Source organism: Dendropsophus ebraccatus, chromosome 1, assembly GCF_027789765.1.
Source record: "Dendropsophus ebraccatus isolate aDenEbr1 chromosome 1, aDenEbr1.pat, whole genome shotgun sequence".
Taxonomy (NCBI): domain Eukaryota; kingdom Metazoa; phylum Chordata; class Amphibia; order Anura; family Hylidae; genus Dendropsophus; species Dendropsophus ebraccatus.
The window spans coordinates 1872928-1895130 of record NC_091454.1 but is presented as its reverse complement, the minus strand read 5'-3'; the positions used below and the strand labels follow the sequence as shown (position 1 = coordinate 1895130).

General features: G+C 50.7%; 1 protein-coding gene across 1 annotated transcript in view; it reads right to left on the bottom strand.

The window, feature by feature from the left end:
- Window positions 1-22203, bottom strand: part of LOC138786704 (solute carrier organic anion transporter family member 1C1-like) — a 59691-nt gene that overhangs the window by 20065 nt on the left and 17423 nt on the right. The window contains exons 3-7 of the mRNA XM_069963695.1: window positions 17458-17599; window positions 17245-17377; window positions 17049-17164; window positions 16367-16513; window positions 6279-6377 (exon numbers count right to left, since the gene is read on the bottom strand). Coding sequence (XP_069819796.1) covers window positions 6279-6377; window positions 16367-16513; window positions 17049-17164; window positions 17245-17377; window positions 17458-17599 — 637 coding nt within the window. The remainder of the gene's footprint in view (window positions 1-6278; window positions 6378-16366; window positions 16514-17048; window positions 17165-17244; window positions 17378-17457; window positions 17600-22203) is intronic.

Here is a 22203-nt window from a genome sequence, read left to right as displayed (position 1 = left end):
AACATATGGAAGACCTCTCTGCTGGAGGAACATATGGAAGACCTCTCTGCTGGAGGAACATATGGAAGACCTCTCTGCTGGAGGAACATATGGAAGACCTCTCTGCTGGAGGAACATATGGAAGACCTCTCTGCTGGAGGAACATATGGAAGACCTCTCTGCTGGAGGAACATATGGAAGACCCTCTCTGCTGGAGGAACATATGGAAGACCTCTCTGCTGGAGGAACATATGGAAGACCTCTCTGCTGGAGGAACATATGGAAGACCTCTCTGCTGGAGGAACATATGGAAGACCTCTCTGCTGGGAAAACACACGAAGGACCTCTCTGCTGGAGGAACACATGGAAGACCTCTCTGCTGGAGGAACACATGGAAGACCTCTCTGCTGGAGGAATACATGGAAGACCTCTCTGCTGGAGGAACATATGGAAGACCTCTCTGCTGGAGGAACATATGGAAGACCTCTCTGCTGGGAAAACACAAAGGACCTCTCTGCTGGAGGAACATATGGAAGACCTCTCTGCTGGAGGAACATATGGAAGACCTCTCTGCTGGGAGGACATATGGAAGACCTCTCTGCTGAAGGAACATATGGAAGACCTCTCTGCTGGAGGAACATATGGAAGACCTCTCTGCTGGAGGAACATATGGAAGACCTCTCTGCTGGAGGAACATATGGAAGACCTCTCTGCTGGAGGAACATATGGAAGACCTCTCTGCTGGGAAAACACACGAAGGACCTCTCTGCTGGAGGAACACATGGAAGACCTCTCTGCTGGAGGAACACATGGAAGACCTCTCTGCTGGAGGAATACATGGAAGACCTCTCTGCTGGAGGAATACATGGAAGACCTCTCTGCTGGAGGAACATATGGAAGACCTCTCTGCTGGGAAAACACACGAAGGACCTCTCTGCTGGGAAAACACAAAGGACCTCTCTGCTGGAGGAACATATGGAAGACCTCTCTGCTGGAGGAACATATGGAAGACCTCTCTGCTGGGAAAACACACGAAGGACCTCTCTGCTGGGAAAACACAAAGGACCTCTCTGCTGGAGGAACATATGGAAGACCTCTCTGCTGGAGGAACATATGGAAGACCTCTCTGCTGGAGGAACATATGGAAGACCTCTCTGCTGAAGGAACATATGGAAGACCTCTCTGCTGGAGGAACATATGGAAGACCTCTCTGCTGGAGGAACATATGGAAGACCTCTCTGCTGGAGGAACATATGGAAGACCTCTCTGCTGGAGGAACATATGGAAGACCTCTCTGCTGGAGGAACATATGGAAGACCTCTCTGCTGGAGGAACATATGGAAGACCTCTCTGCTGGGAAAACACACGAAGGACCTCTCTGCTGGAGGAACACATGGAAGACCTCTCTGCTGGAGGAACACATGGAAGACCTCTCTGCTGGAGGAATACATGGAAGACCTCTCTGCTGGAGGAATACATGGAAGACCTCTCTGCTGGAGGAACATATGGAAGACCTCTCTGCTGGAGGAACATATGGAAGACCTCTCTGCTGGGAAAACACACGAAGGACCTCTCTGCTGGGAAAACACAAAGGACCTCTCTGCTGGAGGAACACATGGAAGACCTCTCTGCTGGAGGAACATATGGAAGACCTCTCTGCTGGAGGAACATATGGAAGACCTCTCTGCTGGAGGAACATATGGAAGACCTCTCTGCTGGAGGAACATATGGAAGACCTCTCTGCTGGGAAAACACACAAAGGACCTCTCTGCTGGAGGAACATATGGAAGACCTCTCTGCTGGAGGAACATATGGAAGACCTCTCTGCTGGAGGAACATATGGAAGACCTCTCTGCTGGAGGAACATATGGAAGACCTCTCTGCTGGGAAAACACACAAAGGACCTCTCTGCTGGAGGAACATATGGAAGACCTCTCTGCTGAAGGAACATATGGAAGACCTCTCTGCTGGGAAAACACACAAAGGACCTCTCTGCTGGAGGAACATATGGAAGACCTCTCTGCTGGAGGAACATATGGAAGACCTCTCTGCTGGAGGAACATATGGAAGACCTCTCTGCTGGAGGAACATATGGAAGACCTCTCTGCTGGGAAAACACACAAAGGACCTCTCTGCTGGAGGAACATATGGAAGACCTCTCTGCTGGAGGAACATATGGAAGACCTCTCTGCTGGATGTACATATGGAAGACCTCTCTGCTGGTAAAACACACGAAGGACCTCTCTGCTGAAGGAACACATGAAAGACATCTGTGCTGGAGAAACATATGGAAGACCTCTTTGCTGGAGGAACATATGGAAGACCTCTCTGCTGGAGGAACACATGAAGGACCTCTCTGCTGGAGGAACACATGAAGGACCTCTCTGCTGGAGGAACACATGAAGGACCTCTCTGCTGGAGGAACACATGAAGGACCTCTCTGCTGGAGGAACACATGAAGGACCTCTCTGCTGGAGGAACACATGAAGGACCTCTCTGCTGGAGAAAAACATGAAGGACCTCTCTGCTGGAGGAACACATGAAGGACCTCTCTGCTGAGAAAACACACAAAGGACCTCTCTGCTGGAGGAACACATGAAGGACCTCTCTGCTGGAGGAACAAATGAAGGACCTCTCTGCTGGAGAAACACATGAAGGACCTCTCTGCTGGGAAAAACATATGACGGACCTCTCTGCTGGAGGATTTTTTTTTTTTTTTAATGAAGTTTAGATAAGCGATTGTTCAGCTGAGCGATTGGCTCATCTCTCCTGGCAGCACTAGTGCGGTGTTCACAATATGGGATAAATAATGTTTGTATGAAGAATGATTATCAGGCAGCTCTGCTCAATCACCATTTTTTAATGTAATTCCATTTCTCCCATTCCAAATTTGGTCCCTAAGTACTAGGGATGGTCCGAACCCTCGGAAATGATTCCCCTTGGCTGTATCCAAGTTTTCCAGGCATTACTCCCGCTGGATCCACCCGCTCCACCGAGCGGGCAAACAGTGGTAATCTGCTGCAGAGCGTTCGGCAGGTTTGGACCATCCCTACTAAGTACCTTAATGGAGGCGCCGTTGTCTCCGCTCCCTGCTGTCTGTACCTGAGGAGGCTCCGTTGTCTCCGCTCCCTGCTGTCTGTACCTGAGGAGGCGCCGTTGTCTCCGCTCCCTGCTGTCTGTACCTGAGAAGGCTCCGTTGTCTCCGCTCCCTGCTGTCTGTACCTGAGGAGGCTCCGTTGTCTCCGCTCCCTGCTGTCTGTACCTGAGGAGGCGCCGTTGTCTCCGCTCCCTGCTGTCTGTACCTGAGGAGGCGCCGTTGTCTCCGCTCCCTGCTGTCTGTACCTGAGAAGGCTCCGTTGTCTCCGCTCCCTGCTGTCTGTACCTGAGGAGGCGCCATTGTCTCTGCTCCCTGCTGTCTGTACCTGAGGAGGCGCCGTTGTCTCCGCTCCCTGCTGTCTGTACCTGTGGAGGCGCCGTTGTCTCCGCTCCCTGCTGTCTGTACCTGAGGAGGCGCCGTTGTCTCCGCTCCCTGCTGTCTGTACCTGTGGAGGCGCCGTTGTCTCCGCTCCCTGCTGTCTGTACCTGTGGAGGCGCCGTTGTCTCCGCTCCCTGCTGTCTGTACCTGAGGAGGCGCCGTTGTCTCCGCTCCCTGCTGTCTGTACCTGAGGAGGCGCCGTTGTCTCTGCTCACTGTTGTCTGTACCTTAATGGAGGCGCCGTTGTCTCCGCTCCCTGCTGTCTGTACCTGAGGAGGCGCCGTTGTCTCTGCTCCCTGCTGTCTGTACCTTAATGGAGGCGCCGTTGTCTCCGCTCCCTGCTGTCTGTACCTGAGGAGGCGCCGTTGTCTCTGCTCCCTGCTGTCTGTACCTGAGGAGGCGCCGTTGTCTCTGCTCACTGTTGTCTGTACCTTAATGGAGGCGCCGTTGTCTCTGCTCCCTGCTGTCTGTACCTTAATGGAGGCTCCGTTGTCTCTGCTCCCTGCTGTCTGTACCTGTGGAGGGGCCATTGTCTCCGCTCCCTGCTGTCTGTACCTGAGGATGCTCCGTTGTCTCCGCTCCCTGCTGTCTGTAGGGGGGGCTGGATAGTGCAGAGACAGAAGAGAAGTGGGGGAGGGGCTGGATAGTGCAGAGACAGAAGAGAAGTGGGGGAGGGGCTGGATAGTGCAGAGACAGAAGAGAAGTGGGGGAGGGGCTGGATAGTGCAGAGACAGAAGAGAAGTGGGGGAGGGGCTGGATAGTGCAGAGACAGAAGAGAAGTGGGGGAGGGGCTGGATAGTGCAGAGAGCAGAAGAGAAGTGGGGGAGGGGCTGGATAGTGCAGAGACAGAAGAGGAGAAGGGGGGAGGGGCTGGATAGTGCAGAGAAAGAAGAAAAGTGGGGGAGGGGCTGGATAGTGCAAGGACAGAAGAGAAGTGGGGGAGGGGCTGGATAGTGCAGGGACAGAAGAGGAGAAGTGGGGGAGGGGCTGGATAGTGCAAAGATAGAAGAGAAGTGGGGGAGGGGCTGGATAGTGCAGAGACAGAAGAAAAGGTGGGGGAGGGGCTGGATAATGCAGAGATAGAAGAGAAGTGGGGGAGGGGCTGGATAGTGCAGAGATAGAAGAGAAGTGGGGGAGGGGCTGGATAGTGCAAAGATAGAAGAGAAGTGGGGGAGGGGCTGGATAGTGCAGAGACAGAAGAAAAGTGGGGGAGGGGCTGGATAATGCAGAGATAGAAGAGAAGTGGGGGAGGGGCTGGATAGTGCAGAGATAGAAGAGAAGTGGGGGAGGGGCTGGATAGTGCAAAGATAGAAGAGAAGTGGGGGAGGGGCTGGATAGTGCAGAGACAGAAGAGGAGAAGTGGGGGAGGGGCTGGATAGTGCAGAGACAGAAGAGGAGAAGTGGGGGAGGGGCTGGATAGTGCAGAGACAGAAGAGGAGAAGTGGGGGAGGGGCTGGATAGTGCAGAGACAGAAGAGGAGAAGTGGGGGGGGGGCTGGATAGTGCAGAGACAGAAGAGGAGAAGTGGGGGAGGGGCTGGATAGTGCAGAGACAGAAGAGGAGAAGTGGGGGGGGGGCTGGATAGTGCAGAGATAGAAGAGAAGTGGGGGAGGGGCTGGATAGTGCAAAGATAGAAGAGAAGTGGGGGAGGGGCTGGATAGTGCAAAGATAGAAGAGAAGTGGGGGAGGGGCTGGATAGTGCAAAGATAGAAGAGAAGTGGGGGAGGGGCTGGATAGTGCAAAGATAGAAGAGAAGTGGGGGAGGGGCTGGATAGTGCAGAGATAGAAGAGAAGTGGGGGAGGGGCTGGATAGTGCAGAGATAGAAGAGGAGAAGTGGGGGAGGGGCTGGATAGTGCAGAGATAGAAGAGGAGAAGTGGGGGAGGGGCTGGATAGTGCAGAGATAGAAGAGGAGAAGTGGGGGAGGGGCTGGATAGTGCAGAGATAGAAGAGGAGAAGGGGGGAGGGGCTGGATAGTGCAGAGACAGAAGAAAAGTGGGGGAGGGGCTGGATAGTGCAGAGACAGAAGAAAAGTGGGGGAGGGGCTGGATAGTGCAGAGACAGAAGAGGAGAAGTGGGGGAGGGGCTGGATAGTGCAGAGACAGAAGAGGAGAAGTGGGGGGGCTGGATAGTACAGAGACAGAAGAGGAGAAGGGGGGAGGGGCTGGATAGTGCAGAGACAGAAGAGAAGTGGGGGAGGGGCTGGATAGTGCAGAGACAGAATGGGAGAAGTGGGGGAGGGGCTGGATGAGGAGGAGGAGGGCAGCCTGGGCTGTGTAGGTGCAGCAGGAGCTCAGAGCTTAGTGTAACCCTTTCCTTTCTGTACTGCTGTTTGTCTCCTTTCTGCTCACCCATCAGTCAGTGCATCAGTAACCTCTTCCCCTTCTCTTCTCTCTGAGGGGGTTTTTCAGTCAGTAACATGAAGGCTTATAACATCCTACTGAACCAGCAGGTGGTCTTTGGGTCGTCCGTCTTTGGTTTCGTCCGTCTTTGGGTCGTCCGTCTTTGGTTTCGTCCGTCTTTGGGTCGTCCGTCTTTGGGTCGTCCGTCTTTGGGTCGTCCGTCTTTGGTTTCGTCCGTCTTTGGGTCGTCCGTCTTTGGGTCGTCCGTCTTTGGGTCGTCCTTGGGTTCTACCCCCAGTGGAATGAAGGAGCATCAAGGATTTTGATGCAAGGAGCGTTATGTAAGGCCCCTCCCTTATTATTACCATTCTATCATTATAACCCCCTGCCAGGAGATCTGTGACCCCCCCTCCGGCTGTGCAGACCCTGGACCCTCTGAGGATCGGGGGATTCACTTTGTTATATATCATGTCTGTAAACTCACCCAGGTCCACGAATCCGATATCAACGTAAAGCTTGGCGAATACTGAGCTGAGTGTGAACCCCGTCATTGGGCCAAACATTGCGGCCGTGTGCAGAAAAGCTGGAGGAGAAGACAGAGGAAGGGGTTAAATCACCACAATAATAATCACTATGGACTTTATTATAACCTCCCCCCCCCCCCCACTACTGCTATCTGCTGCCCTGTGACATCACCATTACCCGTATACACTATATACCCCCCCACTACTGCTATCTGCTGCCCTGTGACATCACCATTACCTATATACACTATATACCCCCCACTACTGCTATCTGCTGCCCTGTGACATCACCATTACCTATATACACTATATACCCCCCCCCCACTACTGCTATCTGCTGCCCTGTGACATCACCATTACCTATATACACTATATACACTATATACCCCCCCACTACTGCTATCTGCTGCCCTGTGACATCACCATTACCTATATACACTATATACCCCCCCACACTACTGCTATCTGCTGCCCTGTGACATCACCATTACCTATATACACTATATACACTATACCCCCCCAATACTGCTATCTGCTGCCCTGTGACATCACCATTACCTATATACACTATATACCCCCCCCCCCCACTACTGCTATCTGCTGCCCTGTGACATCACCATTACCTATATACACTATATACACTATACCCCCCCCACTACTGCTATCTGCTGCCCTGTGACATCACCATTACCTATATACACTATATACCCCCCCACACTACTGCTATCTGCTGCCCTGTGACATCACCATTACCTATATACACTATATACCCCCCACTACTGCTATCTGCTGCCCTGTGACATCACCATTACCTATATACACTATACCCCCCCACTACTGCTATCTGCTGCCCTGTGACATCACCATTACCTATATACACTATATACCCCCCCACTACTGCTATCTGCTGCCCTGTGACATCACCATTACCTGTATACACTATATACCCCCCACTACTGCTATCTGCTGCCCTGTGACATCACCATTACCTGTATACACTATATACCCCCCACTACTGCTATCTGCTGCCCTGTGACATCACCATTACCTGTATACACTATATACCCCCCCCCCCCCCACACTACTGCTATCTGCTGCCCTGTGACATCACCATTACCTGTATACACTATATACCCCCCACTACTGCTATCTGCTGCCCTGTGACATCACCATTACCTATATACACTATATACCCCCCCACACTACTGCTATCTGCTGCCCTGTGACATCACCATTACCTATATACACTATATACCCCCCACTACTGCTATCTGCTGCCCTGTGACATCACCATTACCTATATACACTATATACACTATACCCCCCCACTACTGCTATCTGCTGCCCTGTGACATCACCATTACCTATATACACTATACCCCCCCACTACTGCTATCTGCTGCCCTGTGACATCACCATTACCTATATACACTATATACCCACCACTACTGCTATCTGCTGCCCTGTGACATCACCATTACCTATATACACTATATACACTATATACCCCCCCACTACTGCTATCAGCTGCCCTGTGACATCACCATTACCTATATACACTATATACCCCCCCCCCACTACTGCTATCTGCTGCCCTGTGACATCACCATTACCTGTATACACTATATACCCCCCCACTACTGCTATCTGCTGCCCTGTGACATCACCATTACCTATATACACTATATACACTATACCCCCCCACTACTGCTATCTGCTGCCCTGTGACATTACCATTACCTATATACACTATATACACTATATACCCCCCCCACTACTGCTATCTGCTGCCCTGTGACATCACCATTACCTATATACACTATACCCCCCCACTACTGCTATCTGCTGCCCTGTGACATCACCATTACCTATATACACTATATACACTATATACCCCCCCACTACTGCTATCTGCTGCCCTGTGACATCACCATTACCTGTATACACTATATACACTATACCCCCCCACTACTGCTATCTGCTGCCCTGTGACATCACCATTACCTATATACACTATATACCCCCCCCACTACTGCTATCTGCTGCCCTGTGACATCACCATTACCTATATACACTATATACCCCCCACTACTGCTATCTGCTGCCCTGTGACATCACCATTACCTATATACACTATATACCCCCCACTACTGCTATCTGCTGCCCTGTGACATCACCATTACCTATATACACTATATACCCCCCCACTACTGCTATCTGCTGCCCTGTGACATCACCATTACCTATATACACTATACCCCCCCACTACTGCTATCTGCTGCCCTGTGACATCACCATTACCTATATACACTATATACCCCCCCACTACTGCTATCTGCTGCCCTGTGACATCACCATTACCTATATACACTATATACACTATACCCCCCCACTACTGCTATCTGCTGCCCTGTGACATCACCATTACCTATATACACTATATACCCCCCCCCCCACTACTGCTATCTGCTGCCCTGTGACATCACCATTACCTATATACACTATATACCCCCCACTACTGCTATCTGCTGCCCTGTGACATCACCATTACCTATATACACTATATACACTATATACCCCCCACTACTGCTATCTGCTGCCCTGTGACATCACCATTACCTATATACACTATATACACTATACCCCCCCCCCCACTACTGCTATCTGCTGCCCTGTGACATCACCATTACCTGTATACACTATATACCCCCCACTACTGCTATCTGCTGCCCTGTGACATCACCATTACCTATATACACTATATACCCCCCCACTACTGCTATCTGCTGCCCTGTGACATCACCATTACCATATACACTATATAACACTATATACCCCCCCCACTACTCGCTATCTGCTGCCCTGTGACATCACCATTACCTATATACACTATATACCCCCCCCACTACTGCTATCTGCTGCCCTGTGACATCACCATTACCTATATACACTATATACCCCCCACTACTGCTATCTGCTGCCCTGTGACATCACCATTACCTATATACACTATATACCCCCCACTACTGCTATCTGCTGCCCTGTGACATCACCATTACCTGTATACACTATATACCCCCCCACTACTGCTATCTGCTGGCCCTGTGACATCACCATTACCTATTATACACTATATACCCCCCCCACTACTGCTATCTGCTGCCCTGTGACATCACCATTACCTATATACACTATATACACTATATACCCCCCCACTACTGCATCTGCTGCCCTGTGACATCACCATTACCTATATACACTATATACCCCCACTACTGCTATCTGCTGCCCTGTGACATCACCATTACCTATATACACTATATACCCCCCCACTACTGCTATCTGCTGCCCTGTGACATCACCATTACCTATATACAACTATATACCCCCCCCACTACTGCTATCTGCTGCCCTGTGACATCACCATTACCTAGTATACACTATATACCCCCCCCACTACTGCTATCTGCTGCCCTGTGACATCACCATTACCTATATACACTATATACCCCCCCACTACTGCTATCTGCTGCCCTGTGACATCACCATTACCTATATACACTATATACACTATACCCCCCACTACTGCTATCTGCTGCCCTGTGACATCACCATTACCTATATACACTATATACCCCCCCCACTACTGCTATCTGCTGCCCTGTGACATCACCATTACCTAGTATACACTATATACCCCCCCCACTACTGCTATCTGCTGCCCTGTGACATCACCATTACCTATATACACTATATACCCCCCCACTACTGCTATCTGCTGCCCTGTGACATCACCATTACCTATATACACTATATACCCCCCCACTACTGCTATCTGCTGCCCTGTGACATCACCATTACCTATATACACTATATACACTATACCCCCCCACTACTGCTATCTGCTGCCCTGTGACATCACCATTACCTATATACACTATATACCCCCCCCACTACTGCTATCTGCTGCCCTGTGACATCACCATTACCTATATACACTATATACCCCCCCCCACTACTGCTATCTGCTGCCCTGTGACATCACCATTACCTGTATACACTATATACCCCCCCACTACTGCTATCTGCTGCCCTGTGACATCACCATTACCTGTATACACTATATACCCCCCACACTACTGCTATCTGCTGCCCTGTGACATCACCATTACCTATATACACTATACACTAATACCCCCCACTACTGCTATCTGCTGCCCTGTGACATCACCATTACCTATATACACTATATACCCCCCACACTACTGCTATCTGCTGCCCTGTGACATCACCATTACCTATATACACTATATACCCCCCCACTACTGCTATCTGCTGCCCTGTGACATCACCATTACCTATATACACTATATACCCCCCACTACTGCTATCTGCTGCCCTGTGACATCACCATTACCTATATACACTATATACCCCCCCACTACTGCTATCTGCTGCCCTGTGACATCACCATTACCTATATACACTATATACCCCCCCCCCCACTACTGCTATCTGCTGCCCTGTGACATCACCATTACCTATATACACTATATACCCCCCCACACTACTGCTATCTGCTGCCCTGTGACATCACCATTACCTATATACACTATATACACTATATACCCCCCCACTACTGCTATCTGCTGCCCTGTGACATCACCATTACCTATATACACTATATACCCCCCCACACTACTGCTATCTGCTGCCCTGTGACATCACCTTTACCTATATACACTATATACACTATACCCCCCCCACTACTGCTATCTGCTGCCTTGTGACATCACCATTACCTATATACACTATATACACTATACCCCCCCCACTACTGCTATCTGCTGCCTTGTGACATCACCATTACCTGTATACACTATATACACTATACCCCCCCACTACTGCTATCTGCTGCCTTGTGACATCACCATTACCTGTATACACTATATACCCCCCCCACTACTGCTATCTGCTGCCCTGTGACATCACCATTACCTATATACACTATATACACTATACCCCCCCACTACTGCTATCTGCTGCCCTGTGACATCACCATTACCTATATACACTATATACACTATACCCCCCCACTACTGCTATCTGCTGCCTTGTGACATCACCATTACCTGTATACACTATATACCCCCCCACTACTGCTATCTGCTGCCCTGTGACATCACCATTACCTATATACACTATATACCCCCCCCCCACTACTGCTATCTGCTGCCCTGTGACATCACCATTACCTATATACACTATATACCCCCCCCCACTACTGCTATCTGCTGCCCTGTGACATCACCATTACCTATATACACTATATACCCCCCCACTACTGCTATCTGCTGCCCTGTGACATCACCATTACCTATATACACTATATACCCCCCCCCACTACTGCTATCTGCTGCCCTGTGACATCACCATTACCTATATACACTATATACACTATACCCCCCCCCACTACTGCTATCTGCTGCCCTGTGACATCACCATTACCTATATACACTATATACACTATACCCCCCCCACTACTGCTATCTGCTGCCCTGTGACATCACCATTACCTATATACACTATATACCCCCCCACACTACTGCTATCTGCTGCCCTGTGACATCACCATTACCTATATACACTATATACCCCCCCCACTACTGCTATCTGCTGCCCTGTGACATCACCATTACCTATATACACTATATACACTATATACCCCCCCACTACTGCTATCTGCTGCCCTGTGACATCACCATTACCTATATACACTATATACACTATACCCCCCCACTACTGCTATCTGCTGCCCTGTGACATCACCATTACCTATATACACTATATACCCCCCCCACTACTGCTATCTGCTGCCCTGTGACATCACCATTACCTATATACACTATATACCCCCCCCACTACTGCTATCTGCTGCCCTGTGACATCACCATTACCTATATACACTATATACCCCCACACTACTGCTATCTGCTGCCCTGTGACATCACCATTACCTATATACACTATATACCCCCCACACTACTGCTATCTGCTGCCCTGTGACATCACCATTACCTATATACACTATATACCCCCCCCTCTACTGCTATCTGCTGCCCTGTGACATCACCATTACCTATATACACTATATACCCCCCCACTACTGCTATCTGCTTCCCTGTGACATCACCATTACCTATATACACTATATACCCCCCCCCCCCACTACTGCTATCTACTGCCCTGTGACATCACCATTACCTATATACACTATATACCCCCCCCACTACTGCTATCTGCTGCCCTGTGACATCACCATTACCTATATACACTATATACCCCCCCACTACTGCTATCTGCTGCCCTGTGACATCACCATTACCTATATACACTATATACCCCCCACTACTGCTATCTGCTGCCCTGTGACATCACCATTACCTATATACACTATATACACTATATACCCCCCACTACTGCTATCTGCTTCCCTGTGACATCACCATTACCTATATACACTATATACCCCCCCACACTACTGCTATCTGCTGCCCTGTGACATCACCATTACCTATATACACTATATACACTATACCCCCCCACTACTGCTATCTGCTGCCCTGTGACATCACCATTACCTATATACACTATATACCCCCCCACTACTGCTATCTGCTGCCCTGTGACATCACCATTACCTATATACACTATATACACTATATACCCCCCCCACTACTGCTATCTGCTGCCCTGTGACATCACCATTACCTATATACACTATATACCCCCCCACTACTGCTATCTGCTGCCCTGTGACATCACCATTACCTATATACACTATATACACTATATACCCCCCCACTACTGCTATCTGCTGCCCTGTGACATCACCATTACCTATATACACTATATACCCCCCCCACTACTGCTATCTGCTGCCCTGTGACATCACCATTACCTATATACACTATATACCCCCCCACTACTGCTATCTGCTGCCCTGTGACATCACCATTACCTATATACACTATATACCCCCCACTACTGCTATCTGCTGCCCTGTGACATCACCATTACCCATACCTCCCAACTTTTGCAAAGAGCAAAGAGGGACATGTGCGCCGCGGTCCCCATAGCCACGCCCCCATAGCAACCCTCCATAGCCACGCCCTCATAGCAACCCTCCATAGCCACTCCCCTACAGTCACCACATGCTGCTGACTGAATAGTTCCCTATACAGTATCCAATTCCACCAAAAATGCCCTATATAGTATCCAATCCCCCATTATAGTGCCCCACATAGTATCCAATGCCCCCATATAGTGCCCCCATATAGTGCCCCACATAGTATCCAATGCCCCCATATAGAGCCCCACATAGTAGCCTATGCCCCCATATAGTGCCCCACATAGTAGCCAATGCCCCCATATAGTGCCCTACATAGTAGCCAATGCCCTCATATAGTGCCCCACATAGTAGCCAATCCCCATATAGTACCCCACATAGTAGCCAATCCCCCCATATAGTGCCCACATAGTAGCCAATCCCCATATAGTGCCCCACATAGTAGCCAATCCCCCCATATAGTGCCCACATAGTAGCCAATCCCCATATAGTGCCCCATATTATCCAATCCCCCATATAGTGCCCCACATAGTAGCCAATGCCCCCATATAGTGCCCCACATAGTAGCCAATCCCCCATATAGTGCCCCACATAGTAGCCAATGCCCCCATATAGTGCCCACATAGTAGCCAATCCCCCATATATGCCCACATAGTAGCCAATCCCCCCTTATAGTGCCCCACATAGTAGCCAATCCCCATATAGTGCCCCACATAGTAGCCAATCCCCCATATAGTGCCCCACATAGTAGCCAATCCCCCATATAGTGCCCCACATAGTAGCCAATCCCCCATATAGTGCCCCACATAGTAGCCAATCCCCCATATATGCCCCACATAGTATCCAATCCCCCATATAGTAGCCAATCCCCATATAGTGCCCCACATAGTAGCCAATCCCCACATAGTGCCCCACATAGTAGCCAATCCCCACATAGTGCCCCACATAGTAGCCAATCCCCATATAGTGCCCCACATAGTAGCCAATCCCCATATAGTGCCCCACATAGTATCCAATCCCCATATAGTGCCCCACATAGTAGCCAATCCCCATATAGTGCCCCACATAGTAGCCTATCCCCATATAGTGCCCCACATAGTAGCCAATCCCTCCATATATGCCCCATATAGTAGCCAATCCCCCATATAGTGCCCCATATAGTAGCCAATGCCCCCCATATAGTGTCCACATAGTAGCCAATCCCCCATATATGCCCCACATAGTAGCCAATCCCCCATATAGTGCCCCATATAGTAGCCAATGCCCCCCATATAGTGCCCCACATAGTAGCCAATCCCCCATATATGCCCCACATAGTAGCCAATACCCCCCATTAGTGTGGCCCCAGCGGAAAAAACAATAAACCAGTAACTCACCTGTCCGCCGGTCCCAGCAGCTCCTCTCCCGGCAGAGCGCGCACTCCCGTCATCCTCCGGGGCGGGCAGCGGGGTACAGAGACACTGACTGTGCCGGAAGTAATTCATGATGGAGGCTGCAGGTCACTTCCGGCACAGTCAGTGTCTCTGTACCCCGCTGCCCGCCCCGGAGGATGACGGGAGTGCACGCTCTGCCGGGAGAGGAGCTGCTGGGACCGGCGGACAGGTGAGTTACTGGTTTATTGTTTTTTTCGCTGGGGCCACATATAATGCGGGACACGGGGGGCCGTTCCGGGACCGCGGGACAGAACCCCGAAAACGGGACTGTCCCGCGAAATCCGGGACGGTTGGGAGGTATGCCATTACCTATATACACTATATACCCCCCCACTACTGCTATCTGCTGCCCTGTGACATCACCATTACCTATATACACTATATACCCCCCACTACTGCTATCTGCTGCCCTGTGACATCACCATTACCTGTATACACTATATACCCCCCCACTACTGCTATCTGCTGCCCTGTGACATCACCATTACCTATATACACTATATACCCCCCCCCCCACTACTGCTATCTGCTGCCCTGTGACATCACAATTACCTATATACACTATATACCCCCCACTACTGCTATCTGCTGCCCTGTGACATCACAATTACCTATATACACTATATACCCCCCACTACTGCTATCTGCTGCCCTGTGACATCACCATTACCTATATACACTATATACCCCCCCCCCCCACTACTGCTATCTGCTGCCCTGTGACATCACCATTACCTGTATACACTATATACCCCCCACTACTGCTATCTGCTGCCCTGTGACATCACCATTACCTATATACACTATATACCCCCCCCCCACTACTGCTATCTGCTGCCCTGTGACATCACCATTACCTATATACACTATATACCCCCCCCCCCACTACTGCTATCTGCTGCCCTGTGACATCACCATTACCTATATACACTATATACCCCCCCACACTACTGCTATCTGCTGCCCTGTGACATCACCATTACCTGTATACACTATATACCCCCCACTACTGCTATCTGCTGCCCTGTGACATCACCATTACCTATATACACTATATACACTATACCCCCCCCCACTACTGCTATCTGCTGCCCTGTGACATCACCATTACCTATATACACTATATACCCCCCCACTACTGCTATCTGCTGCCCTGTGACATCACCATTACCTGTATACACTATATACCCCCCACTACTGCTATCTGCTGCCCTGTGACATCACCATTACCTATATACACTATATACACTATACCCCCCCCACTACTGCTATCTGCTGCCCTGTGACATCACCATTACCTATATACACTATATACCCCCCCACTACTGCTATCTGCTGCCCTGTGACATCACCATTACCTATATACACTATATACACTATACCCCCCCCACTACTGCTATCTGCTGCCCTGTGACATCACCATTACCTATATACACTATATACCCCCCCACTACTGCTATCTGCTGCCCTGTGACATCACCATTACCTATATACAGCGCTGTGTTCTGCTTCTCCGAGAAGTCATCTATGTAAGCGATTCCCAGAGGAGCAATCGGCGTCTCTCCGATCCCTCGCAGCATATTCCCCATCAGGACGTACACCCATATGTACGAGCTCGTCTCCTTCCCACACCCTGAGAACACACCATTACATGGGACTGCAGGTGACAGCTACTACATGATCTGTACTCAGAGATATCACTGTGTTATCTGTGGTGTTACATAGGACTGCAGGTGACTACTACATTATCTGTACTCAGAGATATCACTGTGTTATCTGTGGTGTTACATAGGACTGCAGGTGACTACTACATTATCTGTACTTAGAGATATCACTGTGTTATCTGTGGTGTTACATAGGACTGCAGGTGACTACTACATTATCTGTACTCAGAGATATCACTGTGTTTTCTGTGCTGTTACATAGGACTGCAGGTGACTACTACATTATCTGTACTCAGAGATATCACTGTGTTATCTGTGCTGTTACATAGGACTGCAGGTGACATCTACTACATTATCTGTACTCAGAGGTATCACTGTGTTATCTGGTATGTTACATGGGACTGCAGGTGATATCTACTACATTATTTGTACTCAGAGAGTTATCACTGCCTGTTATTTGTTGTGTTACATAGGACTGCAGGTGACATTCTGACACTTTCTCACCTGTTTTGATAGGATCTGTCAGTGTTGCGTTGGCCAGACACGGAGAGACGCTGTAGGCGGAGCCTGTTATATTGTTGGGTGGAGTCATGTGCATCCTGGCTGATTCATACTTATACCTGTAAAGAGATGATGATAGTGAGTGCAGCAGCGGAGGGCAGGGTTAGGATATAATGCAGCACACTGGTGTAGTACATACGGCCCCATGAAGAAGTGCGGCAGTGCTGTGAGAAAACTGCCTAATGACATCACAAAACACCCGGCAGCAATGATCCGAGGTCTGTGAAAATTTGTCCCAAAGTAACTGACAAAGGCGATGACCAGCAGGTTCCCTGTACGGAAGAAAGAGCGCAAAATAAACATCACAAAGAGAATAACGTGAGAGAGAAGAAGAGGAAGAAGTAATACTCACCAAACTCAAAGCTCCCGTCAACCATCCCCACCGTGGAGGAGGAAATGTCAAAACGGCGCTCAATCTGCGTTATGGAGCTCTTCATGTAACTCCCAGAGAACGCCTTCGCGAAATACGAGAAACACAGAGCCACCAGAAACGTCTGCCGAGAAAAGAGGACAAGGTGGTGGATGAGGAGGGCAAGATGGAGGGAGAGGAGGGCAAGATGGAGGAGGAGGAGGAGGAGGAGGAGAAGGAGGACAAGGTGGTGGATGAGGAGGGCAAGACGGAGGAGGAGGAGGGCAAGATGGAGGAGGAGGAGAAGGAGGACAAGGTGGTGGATGAGGAGGAGGACAAGGTGGTGGATGAGGAGGGCAAGATGGAGGAGGAGGAGGAGGACAAGATGGAGGAGGAGGAGGAGAAGGAGGACAAGTTGGTGGATGAGGAGGAGGACAAGGTGGTGGATGAGGAGGGCAAGATGGAGGAGGACAAGGATGAGATGGAGGACAAGATGGAGGAGGAGGAGGAGGAGGACAAGATGGAGGAGGAGGAGAAGGGGGAAGACAAGGTGGTGGAGGAGGAGGAGGACAAGGTGGTGGATGAGGAGGAGAAGGAGGACAAGGTGGTGGATGAGGAGGAGAAGGAGGACAAGGTGGTGGATGAGGAGGAGGACAAGGTGGTGGATGAGGAGGAGGACAAGGTGGTGGATGAGGAGGGCAAGATGGAGGAGGACAAGGATGAGATGGAGGACAAGATGGAGGAGTAGGAGGAGGAGGACAAGATGGAGGAGGAGGAGGAAGACAAGGTGGTGGATAAGGAGGGCAAAATGGAGGAGGACAAGGATAAAAAGGAGGACAACATGGAGGAGGACAAGGATGAGATGAAGGACAAGATGGGGGAGGAAGAGGAGGAGGAGAAGAAGGACAAGGTGGTGGATGAGGAGGGCAAGATGGAAGAGGACAAGGATGAGATGGAGGACAAGATGGAGGAGGAGGAAAAGGAAGACAAGATGGTGGATGAGGAGGAGGACAAGGTGGTGGATGAGGAGGAGGACAAGGTGGTGTAGGAGGAGGGCAAGATGGAGGAGGACAAGGATGAGATGGAGGACAAGATGGAGGAGGAGAAGGAGGACAAGGTGGTGGATGAGGAGGACAACAACGTGGTGGATGAGGAGGGCAAGATGGAGGAGGACAAGGATGAGAAGTAGGACAAGATGGAGGAGGAGAAGGAGGACAAGGTGGTGGATGAGGAGGAGGACAAGGTGGTGGATGAGGAGGAGGACAAGGTGGTGGATGAGGAGGGCAAGCTGGAGGAGAACAAGGATGAGATGGAGGAAAAGATGGAGGAGGAGGAGGAGGAAAAGGAGGACAAGGTGGTGGATGAGGAGGGCAAGCTGGAGATGGATAAGGATGAGAAGAAGGACAAGATGGAGGAGGAGGAGAAGGAGGACAAGATGGAGGAGGAGGAGAAGGAGGACAAGGTGGTGGATAAGGAGGAGGACAAGGTGGTGTAGGAGGAGGACAAGTTGGTGGATAAGAAGGGCAAGATGGAGGAGGACAAGGATGAGATGGAGGACAAGATGGAGGAGGAGGAGCAGGAGAAGGAGGACAAGGTGGTGAATGAGGAGGAGGACAATGTGGTGGATAAGGAGGGCAAGATGGAGGAGGACAAGGATGAGATGGAGGACAAGGTGAAGGAGGCGGAGAAGGAGGACAAGGTGGTGGATGAGGAGGAGGACAAGGTGTTGGATGAGGAGGAGGACAAGGTGGTGGATGAGGAGGGCAAGATGGAGGAGGATAAGGATGAGAAGAAGGACAAGATGGAGGAGGAGGAGGAGAAGGAGGACAAGGTAGTGGATGAGGAGGAGGACAAGGTGGTGGATGAGGAGGAGGATAAGGTGGTGGATGAGGAGGTGGACAAGGTGGTGGATGAGGAGGAGGACAAGGTGGTGGATGAGGAGGGCAAGCTGGAGGAGGATAAGGATGAGAAGAAGGACAAGATGAAGAAGGAGGACAAGGTGGTGGATGAGGAGGAGGACAAGGTGGTGAATGAGGAGGAGGACAAGGTGGTGGATGAGGAGGGCAAGCTGGAGGAGGATAAGGATGAGAAGAAGGACAAGATGGAGAAGGAGGACAAGGTAGTGGATGAGGAGGAGGACAAGGTGGTTTATGAAAAGGGCAAGATGGAGGAGAACAAGGATCGGATGGAGGACAAGATGGAGGAGGAGGAGGAGAAGGAAGACAAGATGGTGGATGAGGAGGAGGACAAGGTGGTGGATAAGGAGGAGGACAAGTTGGTGGATGAGGAGGAAGACAAGGTGGTGGATGAGGAGGAGGAGGACAAGGTGATGGATAAGGAGGGCAAGCTGGAGGAGGACAAGGATGAGATGGAGGACAAGATGGAGAAGGAGGTGGAGGAGGAAAAGGAGGACAAGGTGGTGGATGAGGAGGGCAAGCTGGAGATGGATAAGGATGAGAAGAAGGACAAGATGGAGGAGGAGGAGAAGGAGGACAAGATGGAGGAGGAGGAGAAGGAGGACAAGGTGGTGGATGAGGAGGAGGACAAGGTGGTGTAGGAGGAGGACAAGGTGGTAGATAAGGAGGGCAAGATAGAGGAGGACAAGGATGAGATGGAGGACAAGATGGAGGAGGAGAAGGAGGACAAGGTGGTGGATGAGGAGGAGGACAACGTGGTGGATGAGGAGGGCAAGATGGAGGAGCACAAGGATGAGAAGGAGGACAAGATGGAGGAGGAGAAGGAGGACAACGTGGTGGATGAGGAGGAGGACAAGGTGGTGGATGAGGAGGAGGACAAGGTGGTGGATGAGGAGGAGGAGGAGGACAAGGTGGTGGATAAGGAGGGCAAGCTGGAGGAGGACAAGGATGAGATGGAGGAAAAGATGGAGGAGGAGGAGGAGGAGGAAAAGGAGGACAAGGTGGTGGATGAGGAGGGCAAGCTGGAGATGGATAAGGATGAGAAGAAGGACAAGATGGAGGAGGAGGAGAAGGAGGACAAGATGGAGGAGGAGGAGAAGGAGGACAAGGTGGTGGATGAGGATGAGGACAAGGTGTTGTAGGAGGAGGACAAGTTGGTGGATAAGAAGGGCAAGATGGAGGAGGACAAGGATGAGATGGAGGACAAGATGGAGGAGGAAAAGGAGCAGGAGAAGGAGGACAAGGTGGTGGATGAGCAGCGCAAGATGGAGGAGGACAAGGATGAAATGGTGGACAAGATTGAGGAGGAGGAGAAAGAGGACAAGGTGGTGGATGAGAAGGAGGACACGGTGGTGGATGAGGAGGAAGACAAGGTGGTGGATAAGGAGGGCAAGATGGAGGAGGACAAGGATGAGATGGAGGACAAGATGGAGGAGGAGGAGAAGGAGGAAGACAAGGTGGTTAAGAAGGAGGAGGACAAGGTGGTGGATGAGGAGGAAGGCAAGGTGGTGGATAAGGAGGGCAAAAAGGAGGAGGACAAGGAAAAAAGAAGGACAAGATGGAGAAGGACAAGGATGAGATGGAGGACAAGATGAAGGAGGAGAAGAAGGAGGACAAGGTGGTGGATGAGGAGGAGGACAAGGTGGTAGATGAGGAGGGCAAGATAGAGGAGGACAAGGATGAGATGGAGGACAAGATGGAGGAGTAGGAGCAGGAGGACAAGGTGGTGAAATAGGAGGAGGACAAGGTGGGGGATGAGGAGAAGGACCGGGTGGTGGATGAGGAGGGCAAAATGCAGGAGGACAAGGATGAGAAGGAGGACATGGTGGTGGATAAGGAGGGCAAGATGGAAGAGGACAAGGATGAGATGGAGGAGGAGGAGGAGAAGGAGGACAAGATGGTGGATGAGGAGGAGGACAAGGTGGTGGATGAGGAGGAGGACAAGGTGGTGGATAAGGAGGGCAAGCTGGAGGAGGACAAGGTTGAGATGGAGGACAAGATGGAGGAGGAGGAGGAAAGGGAGGACAAGGTGGTGGATGAGGAGGGCAAGCTGGAGGAGGGTAAGGATGAGAAGAAGCCCAAGATGGAGGAGAAGGAGAAGGAGGACAAGGTGGTGGTGGTGGAGGAGGAGGACAAGGTGGTGGATAAGCAGGGCAAGATGGAGGAGTACAAGGATGAGATGGAGGACAAGATGGAGGAGGAAAAGGAGGAGGAGAAGGAGGACAAGGTGGTGGATGAGGAGCGCAAGATGGAGGAGGACAAGGATGAAATGGTGGACAAGATTGAGGAGGAGGAAAAAGAGGACAAGGTGGTGGATGAGGAGGAGGACAAGGTGGTGGATAAGGAGGAGGAGGACAAGGTGGTGGATAAGGAGGGCAAGCTGGAGGAGGACAAGGATGAGATGGAGGACAAGATGGAGGAGGAGGAGGAGGAGGATGAGGAGGAGGAAAAGGAGGACAAGGTGGTGGATGAGGAGGGCAAGCTGGAGATGGATAAGGATGAGAAGAAGGACAAGATGGAGGAGGAGGAGAAGGAGGACAAGGTGGTGGATGAGGAGAAGGACAAGGTGGTGAATGAGGAGGAGGACAAGGTGGTGGATAAGGAGGGCAAGCTGGAGGAGGACAAGGTTGAGATGGAGGACAAGATGGAGGAGGAGGAGGAAAGGGAGGACAAGGTGGTGGATGAGGAGGGCAAGCTGGTGGAGGGTGAGGATGAGAAGAAGGCCAAGATGGAGGAGAAGGAGAAGGAGGACAAGGTGGTGGTGGAGGAGGAGGACAAGGTGGTGGATAAGGAGGGCAAGATGGAGGAGTACAAGGATGAGATGGAGGACAAG